We start from the raw sequence: 20,889 nt of genomic DNA on the forward strand, positions 1-20,889 counted from the left end.
GGGAAGTTGGTCTTTGTGAGGAAGACAGCAAGAGCTCAAGCTGCGCCAAGGAGTCTGAGGTATGAATGCTGTTTATTGTCAATCAGGAAGGTTGTTTCACATACCGCACAGGAGCCTCTCTCTGCTTGTGACTGACTTCCTACAGGAAGTACATTTAAAAGCAGGTAATCAGGAAAACATTCTTTCGGCCAGAGTGCTTGCTTCAGGCAGTTAGATGATAGATTGTAGTTTTCAGTTAATGTAGTATCAGATATGACCATACTGACCCAAATTCTCAGAAGTCTCTGGGGCCTTTGCCTGCCAAGTCCCCTGGCCATTTCCTATCTTTTCTTCTGGGACAAGATAAAGCTGAGTGGCACAATTCCCAGTTCTTGCAGTTTGCATTCAGATTAGCCCTTGGTCTTTTTTGATATGGCACAGATAATCCATCTTATGTTTTCTTTTCTTTTTTTTTTAAAAGATCTTTTGATGAAGAATCTGGTTTCCAGAGAGCTTACTACCAGTTACTCTACCCTCCTTCCTCTCCTAAATTTTACCTTCTAGTATGCTCACATAGTTTGTATCAGCTCCCATGAAGATGTTTCCAGGGGAAAAGACAAAGGATAGCTTTGAGCTCAACCATCGCTAATAAGGATAGTTAAATCTCTGCCTTTTTATAGCTTCAGTTCAGTTCAGTTCAGTCGCTCAGTCGTGTCCGACTCTTTGCGACCTCATGGACTGTAGCCCTCCAGGCTCCTCCACTCATGGGTTTCTCCAGGCAAGAATACTGGAGTGGGTTGCCATTTCCTTTTCCAGGGGAATCTTTCCAACCCAGGGCTCAAACCCAGGTCTCCCGCACTGCAGGCAGTCGCTTTAACCTCTGGCTTTAATGAGCATGCCCATCAGTGTGTGTGTGTGTGTGTGTGTGTGTGTGTGTTTATGTAAATATTGTGTCTCAAGGGTTCTAAACTGTTTCAGGAGCAATTAAGGAAGAACAAAAGCACCTTTAAAAACAGAAGACACCAGCCAGCCTAATTGCTGCAGTTTCTTTTTAATTACTGTGGTCTCATCAGCGGATTGTTCTAAATTAACAGATTCTATTTAGGGTGTACACCTGTGACACAATTTGGCATCAGAAATTTTAATACCATTCTAAGCCTAGAGACATTGAGATCGGTCCCACATTCTCAGCAAGGCACAACTTTCCTCTTAATGAGGGAGGCGGTTGTACAGGTCTTAAGAGACTCAACAACACAACAACAACAAAATCAGGGGAGGTGGGCTGCAGCTGGTGTTTCTGACTTATCTCTGGAGTTCCCACATGGCAGCGGAAACTGGGATGGCAATAGAATGAAAATGAGTTAGATGTCAGGCATGGGCACTGGTGCTGAAGCAGGGTTTGCCTCCTCTACTGTGGGATAGAGATGAATAAAAACAAACATTGCCTGGGGCCTCCTTGGTGTTTCAATGCTTAGACTTCACTTTCCAGTGCTGACTGATCCCTGGTAGATAAGGTAAGATCCCACATGCCTCAGGCCAAAAAACCAAAACACAGAACAGAAGCAATATTGTAACCGATACAATAAAGACTTGAAAGAACACAAGCATTTCTAAATACATTTTTATTCACATTTCCCATAAGATTAAAAAAGAAATTCATATATTTCTCATAAGATTAAAAAAGCATCAATGGATCCTATTGGAAAAAAAGACCATCAAAAGATGGACCGTGGGTGAGAGAACTGATGCAGATGAAGTGGCTCCTGAATTCTCTCAAGTCCCTCTTTGGTATTAGCCCCTGCCAGAGAACTCAAGGACTATGAGAGGGAAAACTCCATGAGAGTCCCTGGGGAAAAACTCTCGTTCTCTGCAAAGAAGATAATTTGGTCCGTCTACTCCTAACCTGCCTTGGTGGCTCAGATGGTAAAGAATCTGCCTGTGATGCAGGTGACTGGGATTTGATCCCTGGATGGGGAAGGTCACCTAGAGAAGGGAATGGCTACCCACTCCAGTGTTCTTGCCTGAAGAATCCCATGGACAGAGGAACCTGGTGGGCTACATTACAGTCCATGGGGTTGCAGAGTTGGACATGACTGAGCAACTAAGGCTTTCACTCCTAACCTTAAAATTTCTTGACTGTCTTTCCAGTGAGGTTGGAGCATCTTGTGCCATAGCCTGCATTGCTGGAATGTCGTATTTGTGGGCAATAAACCCAGGTCAACAGTCTCAGGGCCTTCAGGTTTCTGGGAAGTCACTGTGGGTTTGGTGGAGAGTTGAAAATGCTCTGGCCAATCAGCCAGCACCACAATACTTGACTGAAAGATGCTTTTCCAAATTGGCATTTTTTGGGTAAAAGTGTATAGTATTCATTTTAGCTCGTTTGCTTTTCATGGTAAGGCTGTGTGGGTTTTCTAGGAACTGTATGAGTCTGCCTCCCAGGAGGTAACTGGGCCACTGGCTTCAGCTCATCAGTGGGTGAATATGACGGATGTCACCGTCTGGCTCAATTCAACACACACAGTAAGTGTCACTGAGTCATACTGATTATGTGCCACAAGGGAGAAGCTCTGGGCTGATCTTATCGTTGAAGTTCAACTTCTGTTTCTTTTGTTTGTGTTAATTTTTTTTTCCTTTAGGTAAAAACGTGTAAACCAGCCTTGGGCTACAGTTTTGCAGCTGGTACAATCGATGGATTTGGAACCGTCAGTTTTACTCAGGGTGAGGTGCAGTCTGATCAGGTTTATGGTTCTAGATTCTGAACTTCAGGATTCTTTTCCTTAACAGGGTTTCACATAGCCACTACATTTACTATTTTAATTTTTAAAATTTAAGGGTAAGTAGGCTTTCCAGGTTTGTACATGATTTCTCAAGGGTCAGTATCTTTCATAATTTAGCTTTCCACGGATTCAGATAAGAATCAGAGATTCTCTCTGCATTTCAACCTGTGGAGGAATAGTTTTAAATTGGGCAGGAATGGAGTTGGAATGGTGCAGAGTAGGAGTGTCATTTTAACATCCACAATATGAATTGGCCCTTCCATCTGGTTATTAGTGTCTTTTTCCTGGAATTCTTTATTGGAGCCCAAATTCCTCAGAACAGAAGACTTTAGGAGCATAAAGCATGTGATCCTGGGTCTTCTTCCTGTGTGTATTTCCATGATTATTGTAGGTTTTATACTTTATCCTGATTATCACTGTGATAACATGCATTGGAAAGTACACAAAGTTAAAAAAATTGAAAAGTAGCACCAACAGGCAATATTTTGGCTTATTTTATTCTGGTCTTCTATATACATGTATATTTTGGAACCATTAGTTGAAAAAGAAATACAATTGTAACATAATACAGTTGGCATCATCTTGCCTGGCAATATTTCATCTAGCTTGGTCTAATGTTCTAAAATAAATAATTTTTGATAGCTTGATTGAGATGTAATTCACAAAACATAAAATTCAGTGGTTTTTAATGTGTTCACAGATACATGCAACCGTCACTGCCATCAATTGTAGAACGTTGTCATCACCTCAGAGAGAAACCCTGTACATTTTAGCCATCACAGCCCAGTCCCCATCTCTTCCAGGCCTAAGAAGCCACGAATCTCTATCTCTATATTTACCTCTTCTGGACATTTCGTATAAATGGAATCATAAAAATACGTGGCTTTTTGTGTTGGCTTATTTCACTTAGCATCATGTTTTCAAGGTTCATCCATGTTGTATCATGGATTCTAAAATAATTTCATTGCCTTTTTTCTTTTTAAAAATTGTTTTATTGAGGTAGAGTTGATTTCAGTGTAGTGTTAATTTCTGCTGTACAGCAAAGTGCCTCAGTTATACACAAATGTGTGTATATATATATACATATTTTTTTTCATTTTCTTTTCCCTTGTGATTTATCACAGGATATTCAATATAGTTTCCTATGTTATACAGTAGAATCTTGTTTTTTATCCATTCTCTATATAATAGTTGCATCTGCTAATCCCAAGCTGCCAATCCAGCCCTCCCCCTTGGCAATCACGTCTGTTCTCTATGTCTGTGAGTCTATTTTGCAGATAAGTTCATTATGTCATGTTGTGGCTGAATAATATTTCACTGTATGGTTTTGTTGGATTTTATTTATGCATTCCTCAGCTGATGGACATTTGGGTTGTTCTGTTTTGGGCTGTTAGGAATAATGCTGTTATAAATATTCACGTCCAGGCTTTTGTGTGAGCATATGAGTTCATTTCTTTGGTACATGCCTGGAAGTGGAATTGCTGGATCACTATGGTAAAATTCTATGTTTAATTATTTGAGGAACTACCAGAGTATTTTCAAGTCATTGCACAATTTTATGTTCTCATCAGTTTCTCTCTGAAGATTCTAATTTTTTCACATCCTCACCAATACTTGTTTTTATCTTCCTTTTTTTTGATTCTAGCTACCCCTGGGGTGTGGAGTGGTATCTCATTATGGTTTTAACTGGCGTTTTCCTGGGATATTGAGCATCTTTTCTTATGTTTGTTGGCCATTATTGTGTCTTACTTGGAGAAATATCTGTTCATGTATTTTTCTTATTTTTAAATTGGTCTATTTGTCTTTTTATTACTGAGCTAGAAGAGTTCTTTGAGAGTCCCATGTGTGCTCTATAAGTAGGTCCAAATAAGTTCATAGTAATTATATTTTCCTGATTATGTATTCTATGTTCTTAGGTTTTGTAGTTAACATAGCTTTTCCCTAGATTATGGGTGTTAGGCTTGGTGGTTTTTAATTGCTCGTGTGTGTGTATACACATAATTAAGTGGAGATCAAGAGAGGGTCTTTAGAGACCACAAGTTAAACAACTGGTACTTCAAACTGGAGATATCTTTTATAGCTTTCAAAATAGGAAAAGGATAATTCAGCTCATTGACCTGCATTTAATTATATCATATTTTAAAAACTGGCAACATGGTTGAGGAAGAGCAATAAAAACAAAACCTGAAAGATGTAGAACATGTATATTCTTTTACTCTATCAACCACATTGAGGATCTAATTAAATAATGGCTCCTACTTTAATATGAACAGGAAATTTTACCTCTTCTATTTTGCAAACTGTTTGAAATCATTGAACAGCAAACTTAATAAAATCTCTCAAAGTTCTGAAAGTATTGTTGTACAACATTTGTCAAAATGATGGTATTTTTCAGAGGGTTGCAATCATATTAATCATAACATTCCTAATAGGGATGACAGAAGGCGATTCATTTTGGGACACTCTTCGGGATCAGGTTCTGGGCAAGCCATCTGAAGAAATCAAAGAATGCCATAAACCAAAGCCAGTCCTTCTTCAGACTGGAGAGGTAATGCATTTGGATTATCATGGTGAAATTAGTATATTGTTATTTTTAAATTTATGAATTATCAGATATGAATAGGTCCGTGTTGAATAGTAGATCTGTGTATTATACAAACGTTCCCAAATTAAATTTTTAATATTAAAAATATGGATGCCATAAGTTTAAGGAAATAAGGGGTATGATTACTAAATATACTGACTTAGACTTTTACATCCATAGTAAATAATTGAAACAATTAGAACAGAGGAAAAGGAAGAATAAGATTAAGATGTATGAGCACAGAATTCCTCACAGAGAAAGACATCTCAGGTTATTTTCCAGAACTCAGGCAACATTATTAACTAAAGCAATATTCTTTAAATACCCTTTGGAACATGGATTTTCATATTCATGCCAGTGTTCATAATACCATGAATTTTTGATGTAGAAACAATTTTTAAATATAGTTTTTTTTTCTAACATTTACTTAGAAGTTCTTCAAGAAGGAGAGGCAATGAAGAAATTGAAGGAATAGAGGGAAAGATTCTGTGCTAATCTGAACATGGTAAAGGATATAGTCTCTTGGAGAAGAAAAGTAAGGCAAGACTTAGCAACTGAAGATTTAAAGTGTTATACAGAGTAAAAAGAGAAATAATTAAGTTATTTCAAATGATGGTAATTCCTTGTTTGTCTTGTATAAGGATAGTCACCATGGTAATATAGGAGAACCTTGGTTATCTGTTACACATTGTGATTCCATAAAGATAAAGCCACCAAAAAGTTCATTGATGAGAACATAATTCCAGGTTAATGGGACACTGGTATTTGAAATTCACATATTAATTCTAGATAGAATATTTAATACTACATGACTTAGAAAAACACCTGTGACTGTAGGATAAGACACTCAAACAACTGGAAACATTGAATATCCATTAACAAAGGAAATTCTGTGAGCAGCATTGGTCTCGAGCAAAGAGAGTAATATTCCTAACACAGTTTTCATGCTTTGGTTCCTAGCTGTTAAATCCTCATCCCTGGCACCCAGATATCGTTGACGTTCAGATTGTTACTCTCGGGTTCTTGGCCATCACTGCCATCCCTGGGGAGTTCACGTAAGTTCCTTTTTTATTTTGTGAGATTTTTGTGATAGTTGTAGATGTGTTTCTGTTGAAATCACTTCTTATCATGGGCAGATAACCCTGTACTGACTCTTCTGTATCCTACTGTGCTATGTATGGCCAATAGTGACAAATATTCCCAACCCTCTTTTGGTGGGGCCTCTGAAGAATAAACCTCTTTATGCCTCTCACTAGTGGGTATCTTTTATTTTTTCTGAATGTTGAGCTTCAAGTTAACTTTTTCACTCTCCACTTTCACCTTCATCAAGAGGCTTTTTAGTTCCTCTTCACTCTCTGCCATAAGGGTGGTGTCATCTGCATATCTGAGGTTATTGATATTTCTCCCGGCAGTCTTGATTCCAGCTTGTGCTTCTTCCAGCCCAGTGTTTCTCATGATGTATTCTGCATAGAAGTTAAATAAGCAGGGTGACAATATACAGCCTTGACATACTCCTTTTCCTATTTGGAACCAGTCTGTTGTTCCATGTCCAGTTCTAACTGTTGCTTCCTGACCTGCATATAGGTTTCTCAAGATGCAGGTCAGGTGCTCTGGTATTCCCATCTCTGTGAGGGTTTTCCACAGTTTATTGTGATCCACACAGTCAAAGGCTTTGGCATAGTCAATAAAGCAGAAATATTAGAATGTTAAAGCACAACATTCAGAAAACGAAGATCATGGCATCTGGTCCCATCACTTCATGGGAAATTGATGGGGAAACAGTGGAAACAGTGTCAGACTTTATTTTTTGGGGGGCTCCAAAATCACTGCAGATGGTGACTGCAGCCATGAAATTAAAAAACACTTACGCCTTGGAAGAAAAGTTATGACCAACCTAGATAGCATATTGAAAAGCAGAGGCATTACTTTCCCAACAAATGTCCGTCTAGTCAAGGCTATGGTTTTTCCAGTGGTCATGTATGAATGTCAGAGTTGGACTGTGAAGAAAGCTGAGCACTGAAGAATTGATGCTTTTAAACTGTGGTGTTGGAGAAGACTCTTGAGAGTCCCTTGGACTGCAAGGAGATCCAACCAGTCCATTCTGAAGGAGATCAGCCCTGGGATTTCTTTGGAAGGAATGATGCTAAAGCTGAAACTCCAGTACTTTGGCCACCTCATGTGAAGAGTTGACTCATTGGAAAAGACTCTGATGCTGGGAGGGGTTGGGGGCAGGAGGAGAAGGGGACGACAGAGGATGAGATGGCTGGATGGCATCACAGACTCGATGGACATGAGTCAGAGTGAACTCCGGGAGTTGGTGATGGACAGGGAGACCTGGCATGCTGCGATTCATGGGGTCGCAAAGAGTCGGACACGACTGAGTGACTGAACTGAACTGAACTGAGTGGGTATCTTGAAGTAAATGTAAAAATTTGAGAAGTTATCATTCTAGATTAAAATTATGCAGTGCCTTATTATGTCAGCAGAAAGACTTTAAATAATATTAAAATACAGGAACATGAAACAATCAGTTTATGTATTAGAAGCATGGAAACATGTTTTAAATTTGCTCTTTATGCCATATTTCCTGTCTTAATAAGTAGCAATTTTGTATCTTTCCGTTGCTCAGGGCCTAAATCTCAGTCATCCTTGAGTTCTTTTTCAATTTTCCCTGCTTTAAATCCCTCAGCAAATTCTGCATGTTCTAGTCAACACTTTCCATCATTCTGCCCTGACCCACCTCCTCCCCACTTGGGTCTAAGTCACCATTGCCTCTCCCTGGATTACTGCAATAACCATCTCACTTTCTTGCTTCTGCCTTACTCCTCTATAGTCTTTTCTCAACATTATAGCCAGAGATATCCCTATAAAGCTAAGTGAAATCATGTCACTTATCATAACCTTTCAATAGCTTCCCAACTCTCCAGAGAAACCTTCACACCTTTATTATATGCTGCAAGGCCCTCTGCGATCCTCTCTTCAGCAAACTGTCTGATCTGATTTTGTACCACTCCGTACAAAATTAATTTGCCTCAGTCACACCTGCTGCAGCCACCTTGGCTCCACTACAATTCTCAGACTACCAAGCATGCTCCTGTTTTAGGGCTTTTGAACTTAAACAGCTCCTTCTACCTGCAACACTTACCCTCCATATATCTCCATGGCCAACCTTTCATTCCTTCATTTCTCTGCTGAAAACTCTAACAGAGATGCCAGTCCTGCTTACAGTACATGACACTGTTTTCACCCAGTACTTCTACCAGCATCATTGCATCGCTACCACCACCACCACAATGACCACCATCATCCTCTTTCATCCTTATCCTGCCTTATATTCTGCATTGCACTTATTGTCATCTCACTTTTTAATTTTCTATTGACCATCTTCTCTTCCAAGAATGTAAGCTCCATACTGTTGAGTCCTCAGCAATTTCAAGTGGGTCTGGTATAAAGTTAGTAGCTCACTTGTGTCCCCATGTAATCCCCCAGGCTCCTCTGTCCGTGGAATTCTCTAGGTAAGAATAATGGAGTGGATATCCATTCCCATCTCCAGGGGATTTTCCTGACGCAGGGATTGAAGCTAGGTCTCCTGCATTGCAAGTGGTTTCTTTACCATCTGAGCTAAGTAAATGAATGAAGCGTAAGTTCTCTGTAGGCAGGAATAGTGTGCACTCTACTTGCCTCAGCTCTTGTTAACATAGAATGTAACCAACTGTTGACTCGATGAATGGAAGACAGTTGTGATCTTCTGCCAGTGATATTCACTGATTCTGTTTTCCTCCTTTAACTTATCTGGTTTTGGCTTAGGATTTATTTTGAAGATAGGGCAGTGTGGAAAAAAGCTCAGCTAGAACTTGCGTTGTTTCTCTACACTTTACTGTGGTGTAGCCAGGCTAACTTTTTGGCTTTCCTTACAAGTTTGTGTGTACCTCGCACCTTTTCTGTTCCTTTCTGTGTACCTTGCCTACATTCTGAATAGGAAACCACTTAGATAATTCTGTTTTCTTGACTCAGGACCATGTCTGGACGGAGACTTCGGCAGGCAGTTCGAGAAGTAAGTTAAAATGAAATAATATACCTATGCATTTTTATTTGGAAAAGAGAAGAAGAATTCCCTATCCTTGTGATCTGATACCTTTTAAATTAATCTTTGCTAAGATGATAAGAGTTTTACACTTCTTGAAAGTAAAGGCTGGAGGTGAATATGAAATATTGATGGCATAAGAATAAAATTAAAAATATAAAGGAAATATAGTAGGATTAAAATGTTTTATTTGTATTTATGTACTAATACTTTAAAATTTATGAGTTTTATGGATTCAGTAGTAAATGACCCCAAGTTCATTAATATCTTAAAGTCCTATATAAAAAAATCTAACACATTGAAAATTATGTATTTTATCTGTATTTGTGATTTTTTTTATTTCAGAAAGTATTGTCCATGTTTCTAAAATGACATAACCAGCAAAAGTCTTATTATTTGGAGCTGGAAATAGCTACTGTGGTTAGCTAATAATGCTCCCTTTAGACTTTTTAGGAAATTGATAAAACATCTATATTTTTAGTGATAAAGTTCTGCATTAGGAAATAGAGTCATTAGGGTGTTCATAGATCCATTGACTTGCCCAACTGGAGTGCAGAGTTAAGGCTTTTAACTTTTCACCAAGGACTCTCTGATACTCCTGTATTCCTGGGCAATTTTGACCATTGGAAAAATATTAAGATAGATATATTACAATAAAAATTCATATTGATAATTGTATGTTAAATATAACAAAAATGATAATACACTTTAAGATGAAGAGTAATTTTAGTGCACTCTCCCCTTTGCCCTAGGAATTTGAAGCTTATGGGATGCTGAATATGACTGTTGTTATTTCAGGTCTATGTAATGTATATACACACTACATTACCACATATGAAGAATACCAGGTAAAGTAGAAAGTTCTCATCATTTAAATGAATTATATCCTGGTCAAGACTATTGTATCAAATGCAGATTTGCTTTCTGGACTTCCTTAATCATGTTTTTTGAGAGATGATTTTGTTTTAGAGCAGGTAAGAAAAGGATAACCCAGATGTCATATTTGGGAGTTCTAGGTTGACCATTTCCAAGTTCAGTAGAGAATTCTAGGCTCATTAACTTCCACTTTCCCTGAAATAAATTACCTGGTCAAGGGCACTGGTAATAAGCCTGGGTTATGGCATACAACATTTCTAACTCGATCCATAATGCTTTTGGTGCCTTAAGCTTCTGTAGAACCTGAGAAAATGCCCATTGGCAGCTACTATCTAGAGAAAGCACTGGCTAAGCACCTTGCAAATGTGATTTTATGTAATCCTCTCAATTAGCCCTGACTGAAGTAGGGTATTATTATAGCGTGATACAGATTAAGAAACAGAGCCTCAAAAAATTAGGGAGGCTGCTGACTGGTGATGTTTTTATTTTGTTTGTTACAAATAGTACAAAAAGTAGCCTAAGTACTTTTAAACACCAGTAGCTAAAAACGTGAAAACAGGGTAGAAGTCCATACTTACTAGTTTCTAATAGATCTGAGGTATAACTTGGCAATTCATGGTGTGGCACACAGGCTGCCTCTTGACAAATGCTCAGTAATTCCAGCAGTGGAGTCTGCCCTGCTGCCCTCTGTTGACTTTACTGAAGGTCCCTGCCTTTGAGTGATTCCTGTTGAATAAAGATTCTTAACTGGGATAAACTTAGATGAGAATAATAAGTTAGATGAGAATAATTCCATTTTTGCCTTATCTGTAACTGTAATTTAGCATTATAGTAAAGTAATGCTCAAAATTCTCCAAGCCAGGCTTCAGCAATATGTGAACCATGAACTTCCAGATGTTCAGGCTGGTTTTAGAAAAGGCAGAGGAACCAGAGATCAAATTGCCAACATCTGCTGGATCATTGAAAAAGCAAGAGAGTTTCAGAAAAACATCTATTTCTGCTTTATTGACTATGCCAAAGCCTTTAACTGTGTGGATCACAATAAACTGTGGAAAATTCTGAAGGAGATGGGAATACCAGACCACCTGATTTGCCTCTTGAGAAACCTGTAGGTAGGCCAGGAAGCAACAGTTAGAACTGGACATGGAACAACAGACTGGTTCCAAATAGGAAAAGGAGTGTAAGGTTGTATATTGTCACCCTGCTTATTTAACTTATATGCAGAGTACATCATGAGAAACACTGGGCTGGAAGAAGCACAAGCTGGAATCAAGATTGCTGGGAGAAATATCAATAACCTCAGATACGCACATGACATATGGCAGAAAGTGAAGAACTAAAGAGCCTCTTGATGAAAGTGAAAGAAGAGAGTGAAAAAGTTGGCTTAAAGCTCAACATTCAGAACGAAGATCATGGCATCCGGTCCCATCACTTCATGGGAAATAGATGGGGAAACAGTGGAAACAGTGACTGACTTTATTTTTGGGGCTCCAAAATCACTGCAGATGGTGACTGCAGCCATGAAATTAAAAGATGCTTACTCCTTGGAAGGAAAGTTATGACCAACCTAGATAGCATATTCAAAAGCAGAGACATTACTTTGCCAACAAAGGTCCGTCTAGTCAAGGCTATGGTTTTTCCAGTGTTCATGTATGGATGTGAGAGTTGGACTATAAAGAAAGCTGAGCATTGAAGAATTGATGCTTTTGAACTGTGGTGTTGGAGAAGACTCTTGAGAGTCCCTTGGACTGCAAGGAGATCCAACCAGTCCATCCTAAAGGAGATCAGTCCTGGGTGTTCATTGCAAGAACTGATGTTGAAGCTGAAACTCCAGTACTTTGGCCACCTGATGCGAAGAGCTGACTTATATGAAAAGACCCTGATGCTGGGAAAGATTGAGGGCAGGAGAAGGGGACGATAGAGGATGAGATGGTTGGATGGCATCACTGACTTAATGGACATGGGTTTGGGTAGACCCCGGCAGTTGGTGATGAATAGGGAAGCCTGGCGTGCTGCGGTTCATGGGGTTGCAAAGAGTCAGATATGACTGAGCGACTGAACTGAACTGAGGAAATGACAACCCACTCCAGTATTCTTGCCTGGAAAATTCCATGGACTGAGGAGCCTGATGGGCTATAGTCCATGGTGTTGCAAAGAGTGAGACGTGACTGAGCAGGCTCGCATGTTATTTAGCACTTCTTTCAATTATGAATGTAGCCAACAAATGACAGTAACATGATCAGTACTATGACTTTTGTCATCAATAGGAACCATGAGTATTTTTATATCCCACCTAGTTACTGCATATATGGAAATATCTTTTATTCTCATTGAAAGTGAAAGTCACTCAGTTGTGTCTGACTTTTGCAACACCATGGACTGTACAGTCCATGGAATTCTCCTGGCCAGAATACTGGAGTGGGCAGCCATTCTCTTCTCCAGGGGATCTTCCCAACCCAGGGATCAAACCCAGGTCTCCCACATTGCAGGTAGATTCATTACCAGCTGAGCCACCAGGGAAGTCTTTTATTCTCGTTGCTATTTTAAAATCACAGTAGTTATTAGATCTCCTACAAGATCTTGTTATTCAAGGGCATCACACAGAAACACAAACATTGCTCTGTCACAAAGCTAGTTTATTATTCAATTACATTTAATGGGTTTCCTTTGTCTACCTATGTATTTTATTTTATTTTATGTGTTTAGAAACATTACTATTAGCAGGGTCCATCGCCTCAACAGTCTGCCAAAGGAGACCATGGTACAAATAGTTAGAAACTCCTACTAGCTTGTCTCCTGATTAGGGACATGCAAAAATTAGTATTAATTAATTGATTTATTCACTCATTCATTCAACAGATGTGTTTTGTGACAGATATTGTATTAGCCACTATCTGGGCATGACAATGGTTATGAATCTGCTCCTGCCCTCAAGCCCACTAGAATTTATGGGTCAGTAGAAGACATAAAAGACATAGAAGAAAGCAGATGATTCCATTTCCCATTTCTGTGAAAGAGATGCACAAGGTGTTATGAAAGCAAAGAGAAAGAGCAGCAGTTTAGACTGGGTGTTTGACACTGGGGACTGGCAAATTTTCATGAAGATATATTGTTTGTCCAGGTTCTTGAGAATGAGTAAGGACTGATTAAGCAAATATAATGAAAGTTAATGGGAAGTGTTCCATATTGAGGGAGTTACATATGCAAAGGTCCAGAGGGGCAGGCTTAGTATATTTAAGGGGCTGTACTTAACTGAATACCCTGGGATAAACATGAGGAGGGTAGTGAGATGGGCTAAAGTGGGAGGCAGGGGTTAGTCAATGGAGAATCTTCTGTGCTATGCCACAGAGCTCTGACTCAATAAGGAGGATTTTAGGGCACTCTAGTCCAATTCAAAGGAAGGAATGCTGTGATTTAGAATGCTCACTAGGATGGCAGTGTAGAAAATGAATTGGAAGGGCAAGTGTGGAGGCAGAGAACTGTGGAGGCAGAGAACTAACTGATGAAGAAGCTGTAGTTATGATCTGGGCGAGAGGTAAGGGTTTGACCAAGGTTAAAGCAGTAAAGAAAGAGGAAAATGAAAGAATTCAAGAGGTTTTTAAGGAATGATGACTTGGAGACTTACAGGATGACTGCCAGACGATCCTGGCATAGGCTTCACTGAGATGAAGAATGTTACAGGGAAAGCGGATATATTTGGAGGGATAAGTTCCATGTTAGATTTGATGAATTGAAGGTTTCTGTGAATAACCAAATCTTTGGACCGCAGGTGAAAGGAGATGTATTTGATTTGATTTTATAGTTCTGTGATGGTTAAATGGGCTCCCCAGGTGGAAGTGGTAAACAATCTTTCTGCTAATGCAGGAGATGTTGGTTCAATCCCTGGGTCAGGAAGATCCCCTGGAGAAGGAAATGGAAACCCACTCCTGTATTCTTGCCTGGGAAATCCCAGGGACAGAGGAGCCTGGCAGGCTACAATCCATGGGGTCACAGAAGAGTCAGACATGACTTAGCAACTAAACAACAAGAAGAGGATGGGTTAAATGTCCTTTTCCAGATGGTTCTATAACCATCCAATTTATTCAGGATGGTTTCTTTCAAATAAATCCCTCTTTCAAATAAAATGGATTGACTCTCCAAATGGCACGCGCCAAGAGAATTCATTGCCTTTAACGAATAGTTGGAGGGAACCATTCACTTCAGCTGGTAAATGGAAATGCTCGCCCTCCTTTGTCATAATTAGCTTTGAATGACGTCAGTTTGGATATGCAAGATGTACAATCATCACCTGTCACTAAAATCAACACCTGCAAACGGATCGAACTGTGCAGGATGGTGTCCAACTCTGCTCTGCCCCTCCTGCAGGCGCAGCGGTACGAGGCCGCATCCACAATTTATGGACCGCATACTCTGTCTGCCTACATCCAGCTTTACAGAGTCCTTGCCAAGGCCATTGCTACGGTAATCAAACATTGTGTTTGTATGTCTCAGGAGTGGGGAGATGAAGAGGGAAGTCAAAAAGACCTTCGCTTTGAGTGTTCGGTTCCTTTATATTTAAAAATATTATAGCTGTGAGGTATCTCTAAAAATTGAAACCGATAAAATGAATTCAGAGTCAGTTAGTCATCTTTTGGTGGTGACCACTTTTTTCGTATATATTATCTCATATTAGTCTCGCAATCAATGTGTGAAGTATAGAGTTATCATTTTTCCCCATTTTTCAGATGAGCAAATAGGTTCAGAGATGAGAAGTGATCAAGCTTACTATAACTGAGAGTTGAACCAGTGCTCCCTAACCCTGGTCAGTTTCTCTCCATTTGCTTCATGAATTGAGTGGTTTATCAATTCTGACATGTCCATTTTCTTTATTAGAACATCTCTGAAATTGGGATGTATCTTCCAATCAAAGGAATCTTACAATTATACATTAGCATGTTTTTACTTTCTTGGTGGCTCAAAAATAATAATAGTTATTATAATCAATAGAGCCTTAGATTTGATAAAGTATAAGAGTTGTCTTCAAATGTACATATACATTGTATCTACCTAAAATATGTACACCTAAATGAGTTTATTTAAAGAAACAACACTCCTGTAAATCTTACCTCTGGTATATAGTTTATATACAAAGATGCGTTCTGGTGGCAGAAGATTAGTCAATATGCAGGATAACGACTTTAAGATAATAAATGATCCTTGTATAATACCACATAAGCCCCAAAAGGCTGTGAGGCAGGGATGGCTTAGCCAAGACAATAAAGCCCTTTCAAAGAAAAAGCTTGGATATATCAAATTGAAACAAAACTGCTATTTCTGTAGGTCAAAACAGTGAAATATTGGAAATTTCATGTGCCTCCACCTAATTAGCTATTGACTGTGTATTTGAAATCTCAGTAGAAGGAATCTACTTTAAGGTATATGGGGTTGGCCAAAAAGTTCATTCAGGTTTTCTGTAACATCTTATGCAAAAACCTGAATAAACTTATTAGCCAACCCAATATCTTAATTACCTGATTATTGTTTTATCATAATATGCCTTTCAATTTTAGATCTGATACTTTCTTTTCAATTATTTTTAGTTTTTATCATAAAACCTGTACCTATTTGTAGAATATTCAGATTATAAAGATATGTATAAACCTATAAGCTATATCTAGAGATAACCACCCGAGAAGGCAATGGCACCCCACTCCAGTACTCTTGCCTGGAAAATCCCATGGATGGAGGAGCCTGGTAGGCTGCAGTCGATGGGGTCGCTGAGAGTCGGACACGACTGAGCGACTTAACTTTCACTTTTCACTTTCATGCACTGGAGAAGGAAATGGCAACCCAATCCAGTGTTCTTGCCTGGAGAATCCCAGGGACGGAGGAGCCTGGTGGGCTGCCAGACATCTATGAGGTCACACAGAGTCGGATACGACTGAAGCGACTTAGCAGCAGCGGCAGCAGAGATAACCACTGTTTAACTTTCATGCAATTACAGGTTTATAGTTCTTCCCATAGAAAGAGAGGCATCAAATTTTATAGTGATATTTAGGAAGTGTGATTCACTTTGCAGAAATTTGTTTCAGAATATTATGGTTATGTGTCTAAGAATATCTATGTGATCTTGGGCAAAAATACCACTGAGTGTCTGCAAACCTATTTTCCCATTTGCAAAATGGGAATGATGATGAGTAGATTATATGGCTGGTATAAAGATTAAGTATATAGAGCAAAGGTTAAAGTATATTAAATACGTATGAAGGGCTATTAGAGATTAGAGATTAGAATTTTGATGGCACTATTAAAGGTGACACATTTTATGGAAAACATAGATTAAACTGGGCATGTTATAGGCTGATCTTAACTTTTAAATTAAAACTATATTTATTATATTCATTAATTAGCACAGAGAAGGATTTAGGAAAATACTTGGTAGTGACTTTGGTTAAGAGAGACTTAACACTTTTTAAACATTTAAAAGAATAATTACAATGTCATGTCACAGAGGCTGACCATGTGTTCCTATTGAGAGTCATACACGTAAAGAATGGTTGTCCCAGAATCTAAACTCAGGTAGCGTGATTCCTAGCTTACACTCAGATTATACTGACGAGGGGAGTGAAAGTGTTTCCTGTGACCGAAATGTTCTTCTGTCACAAAAGTTAAAATTATGGACATCTAGGCTCCAATTTCAGCAAAGTTCCCCTCATATTTTGTTACATTTGTTAGCTCTTGGGAAGAGAGAGAAAAAGTGAAAGTGAATGTATGTGTGTGTGTGTGCGTGTGTGTGTTCCAGTGAAGACATTTTGGGGAGGGTGTGGAGAAGGCAATGGCACCCCACTCCAGTACTCTTGCCTGGAAAATCCCATGGATGGAGGAGCCTGGTAGGCTGCAGTCCATGGGGTCGCTAAGAGTCAGATACGACTGAAGCGACTTAGCAGTAGCAGTGGTCAGGGAAAAAGGTCTCCATTCTGTACTGTACGCCCCTTAAGCAAATACTCTCTGTTCTAGGATACTGTAGCCAATTTGAGCAGTGGTCCAAAGCCTCCATTTTTTGAAGAACTGATGTCTCCATTAATTCCAAATATTGTGGATAGAGCACCTGAAGGCACAACTTTTGGGGATGTCCTGCTACCAGCGAACACTATATACAGAGTGGTAAGACTTGGAAAGGGATGTTGGGATCCTTATGAAGCCTATACTTGAAGGTGGGGGAAAGATGTTGTTTAAAAGTCACCACCTGCCTTGAATCATGCCACGGACCAGTTGTTAGCAATGATTTTGAAAATTGTTCTTATCTCTGCAGAGGCTCTGCACACATGAGAATGGGGAAGTATTTATTTTTCAGATGGCAATTTTGGAAAACTTGAATTTCTAAAATTCAAATTATTCCTTTTTTTTTTTTTTTTAAGAGATAGACATGGAACCATTCATTGCAGCGTAGAAAAGTGGTTTCTTAATCAAGGATGGGAAAACACGGAAATGAAGCAGGTTTTCTACCCCTAGTACTTTATATAGATCTTGTTTCTTGTAACTTTGCTAAATCATTTATTAGTTTCAATAGATTTTCTTTGGTGTGGATTCCTTAGAAATGTCTATGTATAGTATGTCATCTGTGAATAAAAGCAGGTTTACTTCTTTTTGAGTTTCTTTTCTGGATACCTTTTATTTCTTTCCTTATTGCATTGGCTAGAGTCTCCAATGCAGTGTTGAAAAGAAGTTGTAAGAATGAACATCCTTATCTTGTTTCTAATCTTAGGAAAAGTATTCAGTTATTAAGTATAATGTTTTCATCAGAATTTCTGTAGATGCCTTTTATTAGGTTAAAAAATTCCCTTCTATGTCTAGTTTGTTGAGAGTTCTTATGAAGAAATGGTGTTGACTTTTTTCCAAACGCTTTTCTGTGTCTACTGAGATGATCATGTGGCTTTTGTTTTTTATCTATTAGTAGGGTGTATTTTATTAGTTGATTTTCACATATTAAATAAATACCCTTTAGTCATGGTATACCAGAGAAGGCAATGGCACCCCACTCCAGTACTCTTGCCTGGAAAATCCATGGACGGAGGAGCCTGGTGGGCTGCAGTCCATGGGGTCTCGAAGAGTCAGACACGACTGAGCGACTTAACTTTCACTTTTCACTTTCATGCATTGGAGAAGGAAATGGCAACCCACTCCAATGTTCTTGCCTGGAGAATCCCAGGGATGGGGGAGCCTGGTGGGCTGCCATCTATGGGGTCTCACAGAGTCGGACACAACTGAAGCAACTCAGCAGCAGCAGCAGCAGTAATGATATACAATACTTTTTACATGTTGTTAAATTTGGTTTAACAACATGTGGGCTTCCCTTGTAGCTCAGTTAGTAAAGAATCTGCCTGCAATGCAGGAGACCTGGGTTCCATCCCTGGTTGGGGAAGATCCCCTGGAGAAGGAAATGGCAACCCACTCCAGTTATCTTTGCATGGAAAATCCCATGGACAGAGGGGCTTGGTGGGCTGTGGTCCACGGGGTCACAAAGAGTCGGGCACAACTGAGCAACTAACGCCTCACGACCAACACTTCACTTCACAAATTTGGTTTGCTAATATCTTTCTAAAGAGTTTTGTACTCGTGTCTATGAGGGGCATTTCTAGTCTTTTCATGTGTTGTCTTTGCTCTTGCTATCAGGGTAATACTGGTATCAGAGAAGGAGTAGGAAGTGTTTCCTCTCATATTCTGAAAATGTATGCAAAAGATTAATATTATTTCTTCTTTAAATATTGGATCAGATTTACCAGCAAAGTCATTTAAATTTGGGTTTCTCTTTATGGCAAAATTTTAAATCACTAATTCAATTTCTTTACACAATTTAGGCATATTTAGATGTTCTATTTTTTCTTGTGTCAGTTGTATGTCTTTCTAGCAGTTTAATTTGTCTTTAGGAATTTTCCCATTTCATTTAATTGTCTAATGTGTTGGGATAAACTTGTTCATAGCATTCCTTTATAATTCGTTTAATTCCTGTAAGGTCAATAATGATGTCCCCTCTTTCTTCCTGGTTTTGCTGACTTGTGTTTTCAAAGAGCCATCTTTTAGCTTCATTGATTTTATCTGTTGTTTTTCTATTTCATTGATTTTTGCTCTAGTGTTTAATTTCCTTCCTTCTGCCTGCTTTGATTTTATTTTGCACTTCTCATCTCTTAAGGTGGATGCTTAGGTTATTTTTATGTGTAGTGTCCTTTTATAAATTCCTCTGTTGGTTTTTTACTATGTATATTTTTAGCTATTTTCCTGATATTAGGGACTTGGAAAAGAACTCTCTTTCTGCTCTTAACCTTCCACTCTCAATACTTCTGACAGCAATTGTGTGGAGGTTCCCCCCACAGTAATTGTGTAGAGGTTCTCCTGTTCCCTGTGGACACCAATTTGATGCCCTCAATTCAATTCTGATGTTATTTACTTGGAGTTAAGGGCTCAGTGGGCTTCCTTGGTGGCTCAGATAGTAAAGAATCTGCCTGCACTGCAGGAGACCCAGGTTCGATTGGGAAGAGCCCCTGGAGAAGGGAATGGCTACCCCACTCCCGTATTCTTGCCTGGAGAATCCCATGGACAGAGGAGCTACAGTCCATGGGGTTGCAAAGAGTTGGACCTGTCTGAGCTACTAACACTTCCACTGTTTGTTTGTTTGTTTTTCACAAAGGCTCAGCTCCACAAGCCAGCACCCTCTCTTCCCACCTCCTTCTCCCCATACACACGTGTTTCAGACACCAAGGGTAAATCCAACATACACACATATTTCAGACACCAATGGTAAATCCAACATACACACGTGTTTCAGACGCCCGTGGTAAATCCAACATACACACGTGTTTCAGACGCCCGTGGTAAATCCAAGTTATCACCTGTGCATCTACCAGTCTGGTTATAAGTTGAAGATGCTCTGGCTATAAATTGGAGATTCTCCTCCTCAGGTTTAATAACTTGCTAGAACAGCTCACAGAACTTTGGAAAATAGTCTACTGACCAGATCACCAGCTGATTATAAAAGGATACAACTCAGGAACAACCCATGGAAGAGATGCATAGAGCAAGGTATAGGGGAAGGAATGCAGAGCTTCTCCAGTCATTCCACTTTCCAGAATCTCTGCACGTTCACCAGCCTGGAAGCTCTCTGAATCCCATGCTTCAGGGACTTCTGTGGAGGCTCCCTTACCTGGGCATGATTGATTAAATCACTGGCCATAGGTGGTTAACTCACTCTCTATCTCTTTTCCCTCCCTGGAGATCAGGGAGTTCGAGTTGAAAGTTCCAACTCTCTAATCACCTGGTTTGTTCCCCTGACAACTAGCTCCCATTCTGAGGTTATGCAGAAGCCCCCAGCCACCAGCCATCTTATTTTCATCCAGAAAGACACTTTAGTACAGATTTGATAGCCTTCCCCGCTCTGGTTGAACTGTAGTAACACAGAGGGTGAGCACAACCCTGGTAAGAAAACCAAGAACTTGTACTGTGCTTACCCTAAGTTTCAGTTCAGTTCAGTCCTTCAGTCGTGTCCAACTCTTTGCGACCCCATGAATCGCAGCACGCCAGGCCTCCCTGTCCATCACCAACTCCCGGAGTTCACT

The 20,889-nt window shown here is 39.4% G+C and overlaps 1 protein-coding gene across 1 annotated transcript in view; it reads left to right on the plus strand.

Moving 5' to 3' along the window:
• The window catches only part of LOC113884567 (putative neutral ceramidase C), a 65,471-nt gene that overhangs the window by 32,107 nt on the left and 12,475 nt on the right, over nt 1-20,889 (plus strand). Inside the window, exons 11-18 of the mRNA XM_027529214.1 lie at nt 2,395-2,499; nt 2,616-2,697; nt 5,189-5,304; nt 6,301-6,395; nt 9,355-9,394; nt 10,177-10,272; nt 14,666-14,761; nt 17,297-17,443. Of these exons, the coding sequence (XP_027385015.1) occupies nt 2,395-2,499; nt 2,616-2,697; nt 5,189-5,304; nt 6,301-6,395; nt 9,355-9,394; nt 10,177-10,272; nt 14,666-14,761; nt 17,297-17,443 (777 nt within the window). The remainder of the gene's footprint in view (nt 1-2,394; nt 2,500-2,615; nt 2,698-5,188; nt 5,305-6,300; nt 6,396-9,354; nt 9,395-10,176; nt 10,273-14,665; nt 14,762-17,296; nt 17,444-20,889) is intronic.

The sequence above is a fragment of the Bos indicus x Bos taurus genome, chromosome 26, assembly GCF_003369695.1.
Source record: "Bos indicus x Bos taurus breed Angus x Brahman F1 hybrid chromosome 26, Bos_hybrid_MaternalHap_v2.0, whole genome shotgun sequence".
Taxonomy (NCBI): Eukaryota; Metazoa; Chordata; class Mammalia; order Artiodactyla; family Bovidae; genus Bos; species Bos indicus x Bos taurus.